At 40.9% G+C, this 12,061-nt stretch overlaps 1 protein-coding gene across 4 annotated transcripts in view; it reads right to left on the bottom strand.

The window, feature by feature from the left end:
- LOC145348520 (uncharacterized) overlaps positions 1-12,061 on the bottom strand; it is a 36,830-nt gene that overhangs the window by 2,726 nt on the left and 22,043 nt on the right. The window contains exons 2-5 of one of the 4 annotated variants that reach the window (XM_080196707.1): positions 5,164-5,320; positions 3,822-3,965; positions 1,069-1,191; positions 531-595 (exon numbers count right to left, since the gene is read on the bottom strand). In XM_080196707.1, the coding sequence (XP_080052833.1) occupies positions 531-595; positions 1,069-1,191; positions 3,822-3,965; positions 5,164-5,203 (372 nt within the window). In that variant the 5' untranslated portion in view covers positions 5,204-5,320. Of the gene's footprint in view, positions 1-530; positions 596-1,068; positions 1,232-3,821; positions 4,353-5,163; positions 5,540-12,061 lie in introns of those variants that run through there. The other 3 variants (XM_080196708.1, XM_080196710.1, XM_080196709.1) reach the window with 3 other exon arrangements.

Here is a 12,061-nt window from a genome sequence, read left to right on the forward strand (position 1 = left end):
CGCTATTTTAGTTCTGAGTTTTAAACAAGGAATTTCCATTGCAATCCTGAGTTTCCATAGCACATTCAGAACCCAATGGGCTTTTCAAATTGTCAGAGATTTCTCAGATAACATTAGTTGACTCTGAGATCGAAGAGCAGAATTTTACAATCAGTCAGTTCCTTTTTCGATTTCATTCAATTGCTTAAACGACCTTGTTGGTATTATTCCACCCTATCGCTTCAATTAACATGAGGAAGCAGATCTTCCAAAATTACCAAAAAAGCTTTAAATACTTCCTTCTCAGTATTTCCTGGGGAAGATTGTTGATTCCATGTGCCTTGCCGACACCTTTTCCCATCCATTCAATGAACACAATTCATTGAAAGACATTTAAACCACTCAACAACTTCTCTCGGCTCAATTTTCAATTCTTTCAACTTGTTTCTGATAATGAAAAGTTTGTAGAATGGCAGGAAACTGGCTAACCACATGCATCGACATTGACCAAATCAAATAAACATTGTGCTGAAAGTAGAATTCTATATCACCTTGTACGTTTGTTTTCGGCTGAACCCGGGAGAACATTTGAGATAGAACCAGTCTGCGCAAGTATCTGGAATGAAATGATAAAGATAAATTGTAATGTAATAGTCTAACTTTCAACAAACTTTGGAGTTGACTGTTTTAAAGTAAGCGGACCTTTCATAAAACCTATGCTAAACTGCAGTCAAACATTTCAGGAAAAAGGTGGACATAATGAATAACAGATGAGATTGTACTAAAGCACTTTGAGTTTCATTAAATCAGAAATTAGCTTGTAGCAGCAACTTCTAAATGTTGTCAAGGACAATAGAATAGAAGGATAGAATGCTGCTTTTGGTCCTGCAATGTTCTACCGTCCATTGTGAATAAAGCTGACTTCGGCATTACCTCCATTTTCCCTCTTAATTCCCATAATTTTCATCCAATCGGACTCTCGGTATGTCAGTTTGCGTTAAAAAGACCATGCACACATTCTGGATGCGTTTCTTGCATTCTGCTGACCTTACATAGGTTCAGGGATTTATTTCTAAGCACGTTACTCACTGATTCGCCGTTTAAACAAGAAGCAGCAGCCCAAGAACACGATCCCAATTGCAACACCCAGAGCGATGCCAATCGAAATCTCAATTGCAGTCTGTGAGCCTCCCTTTGCTCCCTCATCATTTCCTACCAGAGAATGTTGGTTATACTTAGATGATTTGGACACCTCCAAATTAGGCATCAATTCAACACCAGGGAAAAAAAAAAATCAGACTAAATATTTCAGTAAAAACAATGCGCCATATAGCATAAACTTTAATAAAATTGAAATCAGTGGGAAAATAAGTTAACTGATTGACACAGAATTAGGTAATGGATAGAGTTTTTAATTGTTTTCAGACCGGGGGTTGTAAAAGCATTATTCTCCAATGTTTTGTACGCATACCAATAGAAGTTAAAATGGTGTCAAGGGGATGCAAGAGTTACTCCCGCACGAATCATTAAAGGTGAGAGGCTAACGTAATTATGTCGTTATTAAAGCCTATCGTATGCAAAATGGTACAAGTTGGGGCATAAGTACAAAAGCCAGAAAGATTGATACATCTAAAACTTCACGAATTTGGTGTTGGATTCTGAGTCGCACTCTTTAACAAATATGTGAAAATATTGAAGGGGACCCAGAAGATATTTAATAGAATGGCCCAATCAATGAGGGATTATCGTTAATTATATGTTCTTGAGGATATGGCTTGTTCTCCTTAAGTACAGAAGAAAAGAAACAGGAAAATTCCATCATGCTGTGCTTAAAATCGCGAAGCTGGATCTGTAAGGTTGATAACAAGACGGCACCGGTTTAAGGTGACAGGTTTCTTGCGCGAGTGTGTAGGATTTAGAACATGTTGCCAACACGGCGGAAATACATTCAACCATAGCTTTGAAACGGGAATTGAGGGGAAAGTGCTTGGACGAAAAACAATTTCAGAAATGCGAGGAGAGTGTGAGCTTGACAAACTTGATTGGTCTTTGAAGAAAGCCTGAGCAGACTCAATGGACAAAATGGCCTCACTCAGTGCTTGACAGCTGTGCAATAGGCACTAGTGCCTACAGCAAAGCAATACGTAGCATTTAAGGCATCATTAGGAATTGGCATAAAATCAGCTATGTCTATGAGAATTCACAAGGAAACATGTATGTCTAAAGGACCATATATACAATTATTTATATTTCACTAGATGTCTAACAAGAGCAAAATAGTACATAGAGAATCCCTACAATGCAGAAGGCGGCCATTTGGCCCAACGACTCTAAACCGACAACAATCCCTATCACAGTAACACCACCTATTTATACTGTTAATCTCTCTAAAGTACACATCGTGGGCATGAAGGGACCATTTACCATGGTCAATTAACCTAACTTGCACATCTTTAGACTGTGGGAGGAAACTAGCGCAAGTGGATCCACGTCGAATGTACAAGCTCCCAAGGCCAGAATTGAAGCCAACCTGTGGCGTTGTGAGACAGCAGTCCGAGCCATTGTGCTACCTTTACAATTGCTAGCGGACCTTTTAAGGGTCCATCACTTCCATTCTAGCTGCACAACCATAGTTCGTGGGTTTCCTCCCACAGCTAGAGATGTGCAGGTTGGACGGAGTGTTCGTGCGAAGTTGCCCTTTTGTGTCCAAAGATGTGCAGGGTGGATTAGCCATGGTAAATGCACGGGGTTGCAGGGATAGGGCAGAGTTGGTCCTGGGTAAGTTGCTCTTTCGGAAAGTCGTTGCAGACTCCGTGGGCGGAATGCCCTCCTCCTGCACTGGTGTCTGTAGGAAAAACATGAATTTTCGTCGAATTTCTATCCGCCTAATCTAATCTTCATGATATTTCCCATAAAAAAGTAAATGCGATGTTAAAAAAAACTTTCACATAACCAGTGATTCGGGTATGGAATGAATTGCCTGGAAGGTGGGAGGCAGGTTCAATCGAGGCATTCAAAAGGACATTAGATAAAAAAGGATATTAAGTGAATGGAAACAACGTGCAATGCTACAGGCAAAGACGCCAAGCCACGATTCTCATCACTCCGCAAATACAGTGTGCCGAGTAACCTCCTTTTATACCCTAACAATTTTCTCATTCTGTGGTAACGCTGCATATTTTTCTTTTACTTTTATTTTTATTGTCCATATCTGAATCTGTTCTGGCACTATTTCGAGCAGTTGGCTTCAAACTATAGCAATTCGTTAAGTTAAGAAAAATGAATTTCCTCACAGTGCGGTATATGTAGTCGATAATCATAGATACAATCATAGAACCCTACAGTGCAGAGAGGCCCTTTGACCCATCCAGTCCGCACTGAACACAATCCCACCCAGGCCCTACCCCCATATCCCTACATATTTTACCCACTAATCTCACTAATAGGGTTTTGGGGAACGATACTACGTAGTAATGATGAATTAGGACCAAGGCAAGTTTAATTAATTAAGGATAGCCAGCACGGATCTGGATGAAGACAGAGTGCGTCTAAAGAAACAATCTGAACTTTTTGATGAAGTCGCAGAGGAGTTTAATGCAGCAATAGTAGTGCCCGTTGTTCTCATGGATCTTTTAAAAAACCGCCAACACCCCGCTTTATAAAGAGCAAAATTCACTCTGCTGCTGACCTTCCGCACTCTCTTGAAGGCGTTGAATACGCTCGTAAAATATTATGTCCAAAATGGGAGCCCATCGATGTAAACATGCTATTCAATAAATGCGCTCAGTAAATGGAGTTTCGATGCAGAGCGATGGAGATGCAAAGTTAATCTGAAAACACACCTGTATGTATGGCGGCGTCTGCATCTGTTTGGTTGACAGCAGTCAGGTTGGACTGGTGCTGCGCTGTCGAATTGTATAGCGCCGTTTGCTTGGAGTCTCCCTCTATTAGTGTTGTCCAAATAATGGCAGAAATTCCTAAAGTGACTAGATAAAAAGTGTTTAAACCACAGAGCTAGATGGCTAGATTTAAACAAAATAAAGCTAGTCACCATACACACTATGACCCTTAACAGGTTCATTCAAATTTCACAACATTCCCACTCAAACCCAACAAATGAATCTAACACAAGTTTGTCGATGTAGAAACCCGCTTGCAAATTTCCAATTTTTTCAGCTTTCCATCCTGCAGACGGTTGCTAAATATCAGTGGGAGGAGGAACCAATCTAACTTTTTGACCAATATTTTCCTACATGATGGTTTTTTTGGGGAATAATGCGTTTAATACAGATTGTTTCTTGACGTTATTTTGGTTTGTTTCAACAAACGATGGTTAACTGATTGAACCTGCAGGAATTCTGAACCAAATGCTTAGCGCCTACCCCCAATAAATGGCACAATTTCACCTTCCCCTATCGTTAAGCCAACGACACAGAAATAGCAAAAATCGGGATTCTACTAAAAAAAATCTCTTCTAAAAGCAACATTTCTTTATTGATTAGTCACAGACCATTTTTGTTTTGGCGACAACTATTACAACAAGCTACAGAAAACTTAGCAAGTCTACATAGTTTGATATTGATACAAAGGGCTGCAAGAGAACAGGTGTTTGCTCAGATATTTATGCCTGATGAAATCTATGTTTTCCCTGGAATTTATATTACCTTCCCCTTTCGACCCTGTTCAAAAAAGAGCAGGCAAATGTAGCAATTGGTGAGTAGGATCTACAACACCAACTGGCCAAGAATTAAACTCCAAAATGCACGATTTTCACCGCGAGAAATGGGACTCACACAATATCATTTGGTAGCCGTAAGTCAGGTTGCTTGGATCCAAGGATAATGGCAGCCAGAGCTCACAACCTCATATACTCATGAAAGATTATTTGTGCCGCACAAGGCATACTTCTTTCAATGACGATGAACTGCATATTTTAAATATATAAATAGCCCTGACGTCACAAATTTGCTCATTTACTCAGCGTTGCAGAATTGACCTGAGACTTGTAGTTGAAATTTCACTCATGCATTTCTCTCGAAGACTAACTGTAAGGGTAAAAGGCCAATTTACCATTGCTGTCTATAAGGTAGTGCCTCCATCAGTGCAGCCACTCCCCGCTCTCTTGGAAGTTTTGTTTTGATTCTATAGCTAGAAATAACAGAATAAAAATGTTTGTTAGCTTACGAAGACGATGGAGCAGTGTGAAACTGCCCTTTTGCTCCATAGAATCCTCACAGTGCAGGAGGCGATCATTCGGTCCATCGAGTCTGCACCAACACTCCGATAGAGTATCCGACCCAGCATTTGCATGGCCAATCCATGTAACCTACACATCATTGCACTGTGAGCGGAAACAGGAACACGAGAGTAAACCCACGCAGACGCTGAGAGAATATACTAACTCTGTACAATCACTCAAAGCCGCAATCAAACCCAGGTCCCTGATGCTGTGAGGTAGCAGCGCTAATCACAATCACTTTTCCAGTGGCTGCTCATTTTTCTTAGATCCCATCGCACTCTCCCACTTGGATATAGATAATGCGAAATAACCTGCACAATGCTAAAGCGAGAGAGAAAGGAGGAACCAGGGATAGAGAGAAAGTGGTGTGTGTGTGTCTGGTGGGGTCTGGCGGGGGAAGCGGGAATGAGCGGAAAACACCTGAATTGCTACAATAAAGTGACATGTTCAGGGCTGGCAGGAAGTTGGGGGGAGAGGGGTGGTGCTTCAATGTTATGAAACATCTCCCAATTTATCGAAATCAGGATGACGTGTGATTTGGACAAATTGAGGTTGATACGAATTGCGTCGGAACTGCTGCCGTTCTCCTTTTGACTGGGGAAATCGCGTGTTTTCTGGCGATCCACAGCTTGTTAATGCAACTCATACGCCATGATGTATATGGTAAAGAGAGTATTGCTTAACCTGTTCGATAGCTTCCCGATCAAGTAGCAACTATGGATCCCCAAAGGAGAAATGCACAAATGTTACACTGACGCCACAATCGCAACGACAAGGGTCCAGTAGGGAATGAATTAAATTAATTTTGTATTACTTGGAGATTGGTAAGAAAGTATTGTAAGACTTGTTTTCGACTTGTTTTCATGTATCCCAGACAGATGTAAGACTTGTTTTTGTGTCTCCCAGACAAAGAGACTGCAGCTGTCTTTGCTGTTGTACACATATCTATGATAGTCCTTCAGAAATGTAGCTGACCCAGCTGGTATCTATGTTTGTGTCTTTAACATTACGGACTTCTGCCTAACGTAGTGAAGCTTGCATGCCATAAATATATTCATATATATTTGTTATGTACTGCTTATGTGTCATGTACCAACATATTATATGCTCTACAACCTGTGAACATAAAATTGTTATACTGGCCCATTAACTTCAACTTGTTTTGCCAGCCTGTACGTTAGCTAAGGGCTAATCACACCACTGACAATTGCAGCTTTGAGATAACCATGAAGACCCGCCGAGGCAGCTATGTTCCCACAATGGAGGACAACCCATAGCCTGGGTACCTGCTGAGAATGAGAAGATGCGTATGTGACTGGGGTGGGGGAAGGTATAAATATGTGATCTTAATTTGTGTTCGGAGAGAAGCCTGGGGAACTGCTGTTATGTACCAGGTGTATCTCCCAAAAATTTTGAATAAACTTGCCGTACATTGACTCACAATTGGTCTCAGAGGCATCTTTTACCTACAACAAAAGGTTAAATTCATTGTGTAGTGAAGGTCTATATCACTACGGACCAGTGTAAAAGGTAATAGGCCCTAGGTCACCTGAAATCCCATATAAGAAATAATTTGATATGGTCAATAGATGCAATCTATAATTCCAGGAATGTCTTGTAGGTAAGTAGATATTAGATGCTGAAATGTTAATCATTTTGTCATTCACATGATGCCTTTTGAACAGGATCCACATAAAAATGTTGCTGGATTTTACCCAAACTGAGGCATCCTACCTGAGGCTAGCAATGGGCTAGATATAAGAACATAAGAACATAAGAAATAGGAGCAGGAGTAGGCCATCTAGCCCTTCGAGCCTGCCCCGCCATTCAATAAGATCATGGCTGATCTGTCGTGGCTCAGTTCCACTTTCCCGCCCTCTCCCCATAACCCTTAATCCCCTCTCTTATCAAGAACCCATCAACCCGCTTCTTAAAAATATTTAGCGAGGCAGCCTCCACCACTTCAACGGGCAGAGAATTCCAGAGATTCACCACCCTTTGAGTGAAGAAGTTCCTCCTCAACTCCGTTCTAAACCGCCTCCCCCTTATCTTGAGGCTGTGCCCCCTAGTCCTACTGTCTTTTTTGAGCGGGAAGAGTCTCTCCACCTCTATCCTATCCATCCCATTCATCATCTTATACGTCTCAATGAGATCTCCCCTCATTCTTTTAAACTCTAACGAGTACAAGCCTAGTTTATTCAGCCTCTCCTCATAGCTCAATCCCCTCAACTCCGGTATCAGCCTAGTAAACCTCCTCTGCACTCCCTCCAGGGCCAAAATATCCTTGCGCAGGTGCGGCGCCCAAAACTGCACACAGTACTCCAGCTGCGGCCTCACCAATGCCCTATACAGCTGCAGCAAGACCTCCCTACTTTTATATTCAATCCCCCTCGCTATGAAGGCCAGCATCCCATTCGCCTTCCTGACCACCTGCTGCACCTGCAAGCTGGGTTTTTGCGACTCATGCACAAGGACCCCGCGGTCCCTCTGCACCGTCGCCTGCTGCAGTTTTTCGCCAGTTTTATGCAAGCAGGCCTACCTGTGCAAATAAATCCATTAGTGTGTGAGTATGCATGTCCAAGTGAATAACTGTGCACGTGTAAGTGGCTAAGCATATGAACCATTCATACGAGTAGAAGTGAACTGGTCAGCATTAGTAGCTATGCATTTGCAACTCAGCATGCACAACATTTTTTGAATTTACTTTAATGATTGACTTCCAGATTATTGCCACTTACTTTTAGACCAGTTTTCCTTCACATTCAAGCTTCTGCTCTTACCCAGAAATCTATGTTCCCTCTTCCTTGTAGTATCAGCTAAAGGGAACATAATTTATTTGTCCACTTTATGTAAAGTTGTCATAATCCTAGACGGCTCTATGAAATTTCCTGTCTATCTCCTTTGCTCCAAGGAGAACATTCCCTTCTCCTCTACTCAATAATAAGCCCTCAACAAGGCAACCACTTTGGTAAACCTCCTCAGCATCCATTCAGAGTCAATGATGTATTTCCGAAAATGCCATGACTAGAATTGGATGCAAAACTCTAGTTACGTCCTAACTGGGGCATTGTAGAGGGTCAGCATAACTTTCCTGCTCTTTCACTTGATATCTTAACTCATAAAGCCAAAGACACATATGTTTTGCTATCTAGTCTCTGAGAGTAATCTGCCATCTCCAATCAACTGAGCACCAGAATTCCTAATCAGAACCGTATAGAGGTGGTAATACCTCTCTCTATCCCTTCAACCAAATACATATCACTTCAGACTTAATTATATGAAATTTTACCAAAATCCTGTGTCCCCATTCTGCTAGCCTGTCTTTGAAATTTTGCAATAGTTTGTATCATCCTTGCTGTCTGTCAAAGTTCGCAACAATGGGCAAATTTTGAAATGTTACTAGGTGTGTACCAATGGGTAGGCTAAAATATTTATGCACTTATGAATATATAGAGTGGTGTGTGTGTGTGTGTGTGTCTGTGTGTGTGTGTGTGTGTGTGTGTAGGATGTGGCAATGATGTCGTTAGCCTATTTGGGAGACAGAACAGTACCAAAAAGAGTTTTTGTCTTAATTCATTTTTGGTCTGTGGGCATCAGTGGCTGGGCCAGTATTTATAGCCCTTGACCTAAGAGGCTTAAATTTCAGAGACCAGGCAAAGATGGCAAATTTTGTGTCTAAAAGGCCTGAGTGCACTAGATGGGTTTTGAGGACAATCACTTCATTTGACTTTCAATTGCAGATTTTCATTGAATCAAAATTGGAACCCGGGTTCCCAGAGCATTGACGAGTCCAGTAACTATTGTAATATATCACTGCCTTTATGCCACAAAAAAATGTCGAACAGATTAGAGCAGCCCTTAAAATACAAATAAGCATACTTGTAACCAACACTCTCGGTAGAATAGTTCCAGTAGAGATCTGCATTGTAGCTTTGTCTAATGTTTTCTAAAATGTGAATGAATGCCTGGAAATACCATTTGCAGCAAATCAGAGAGCAGAAACAAAATTAAACTGTTCCAGGCTTGGTGTTGCACAATCAGATGGATAGTGAAAGGCTCAAATCTGCCTTAATATTAAGAATTGTATCAGCATGACATTGTACCGTTATGCCATCGACAGCAGTAACTTCTTGGAACCATGCTGACAATTTGGGCCAATTATGTGATGTATAGCCATAGTGCCCCGTGAACTGTTTTCCTCAGTTTTACTCAGGGCTGTTGCAGAAAACTTGTCAAACCATCCATGTAGCTTAAGTGGAAACCAGTTACATGTCGAAAACATGGCAGGCTAAGTATTTCCTGGAGGATTGATCCTATTAATTCAGCATTACTAAATGAAACTTTCAAACCGCAGGTGAAGAATCAGGTATTGAATCACTCCAATGCAGTCAACAGGAACATTGCATGTTCGTAGGTGACGACACGTGAATCCTAATTTATCTGCCCCCTTAAGCGGAAACAAAATATTCCTTGCCACTATTTAATGAAAACCAAGCTAGTTCATCCTGGCATGATACACACTTAACCAACATTACTAAAGCAAATAATCTGCTTCTTGCCTCACTGAAGCTTGTTGAACCTTGCATCGACTGGCTGTTTACATATCAAATGTAATGAAATGATGGCAAAACAGGATTAGAGAGTAAAACAGGACAGAAGAAATTCCTCAGTAACAAGTCTTCCTGGTTCTTTTGAATCTCAAGAAAAATAACTGCAAGAAACTTTGAGAAGGAACGAGATGGCAAAAGTCACAAGTATGACTTTCCCATTTAGCATGGGTTGCAACCCTAGTATAAGGTGCAAAACCATCCTCCCTTCCTACAGTTGCAAGTACTGAGAATACTTGAAGTATAAATAGCGTTGCCACAGTGACTTGACTTCAAACCAATAGTGGTTATTTTAGTGCAGCCATGGTTCAGGTTAGGGCACACACTCATGTTAAAAACTGGTCGATGTATAATCCTAGGGTTGTGTGTGCCTCTCTGTTCTGGATTTTCTTAACTCGGAAAAAACTTTTTTTCTCTCTCCCATCAAGTGTTTTTATAATTTAAAAACATCAATTAAATTACCTTCAATTTTGCATAATTGTGGGAATTAATTCTAATTTGTACAACATGTTAGCGCAATCCAACACATTGAACACAAATGTGTCAGAAGTGAATCCGCATTGATCCCTTCCCAAAACAATACAAACCACAGCCAAAAGCTGAACATAACAGTACAGTTGGTGTCTGATGAAAGTTTTATATAACTGAAATATAAATTTTGCCTCTTGAAGGGGTTGAGCTATGAGGAGAGGCTGAATAAACTAGGCTTGTACTCGTTAGAGTTTAGAAGAATGAGGGGAGATCTCATTGAGACATATAAGATGATGAATGGGATGGATAGGATAGAGGTGGAGAGACTCTTGCCGCTCAGAAAGGACAGTAGGACTAGGGGGCACAGCCTTAAGATAAAGGGGGGGCGGTTTAGAACGGAGTTGAGGAAGAACTTCTTCACTCAAAGGGTGGTGAATCTCTGGAATTCTCTGCCCGTTGGAGTGGTGGAGGCTACCTCGCTAAATATTTTTAAGACGCGGGTTGATGGGTTTTTGATAAGAGAGGGGATTAAGGGTTATGGGGAGAGGGCAGGAATGTGGAACTGAGCCACGACAGATCAGCCATGATCTTATTGAATGGCGGGGCAGGCTCGAAGGGCTAGATGGCCTACTCCTGCTCCTATTTCTTATGTTCTTAATCATTTTATTTCACCGTTTAGCTGAAGTCAATAATCTACTCATCGTTCTAGCATTGTATTTATACATTTGCTAAAGATTTAACTATTTATCTACCTGGGCTGAATGAACCCCATCTTTCCTGTTTTATTCTCTGATTGTATTTTGCCATCATTTTATTATATTTGAAATATGGTCACTATTGTTACATAGGACATGTGAAAGTGAGTGTATGTAAGTTTCTGCAAGTTTCAATCAAGCCTTGCATCCATTACTGTTTCTAGTCCATTAGCATGGAAAAGAAAATCTGATTTCCCTTTCTTAGATTCAAGATGATGGCTTTATAGTTCCCAGAATCATGGAATCATGAAAACTTTGGCTCAGAATGAGACGGTTCAATCCATCGGGTCCCACGATGACTCCAATTGGCCATAGTACCAGCTGACATAAACTGCCTATGACGTCTGTAACATTCTGCTCCCTGCTACACAAATTATGTATCTCATTAATGTGGTGAATCTGAGTCACCAGTACAATTACTTGGGAGACAAAGATTATGATTTGATTTATGACTGTCACATGTATTAGCATACAGGACGTGCTATACAGAGCATACCATTCATAGAGAAGGAAACAAGAGGGTGGAGAATATAGTGTTACAGTCATAGCTAAATTGTAGAGAAAGATCAACTTAATACAAGGTAAGTCCATTCAAAAGTTTGACAGCAGCAGGGAAGAAGCTGTTCTTGAGTTGGTTGGTACATGACCTCAAACTTTTGTATCTTCTTTCCGATGGGAGAAGTGGAAGAAAGAATGACTGGGGTGTGAGGGGTCCTTAATTATGTTGCCTGCTTTGCCGAGGCAGCAGAAAATATAGACAGAGTCAATGGATGGGAAGCTGATTTGCGTGATGGATTGGGCTATATTTACAAACTTTTCCTTCACCTGTAAACTCAGTCTTTTCTTTCCTAACCTCCTGCTTTCCAGTTTTTTCACAGCTAGATTTCATTCTCTTTCCCCAAGCTTTCAGCTATTGACATTTTGTGACTAGGTTACATCTTTAATATTTGAAATATTCTTCCCATTATCTTCTCTTTGCACTACTTTTGTCAGGTAATATTATCCTGGAT

The sequence above is a fragment of the Carcharhinus amblyrhynchos genome, chromosome 9 (genome assembly GCF_965287045.1).
Source record: "Carcharhinus amblyrhynchos chromosome 9, sCarAmb.v2.hapA, whole genome shotgun sequence".
Taxonomy (NCBI): Eukaryota; Metazoa; Chordata; class Chondrichthyes; order Carcharhiniformes; family Carcharhinidae; genus Carcharhinus; species Carcharhinus amblyrhynchos.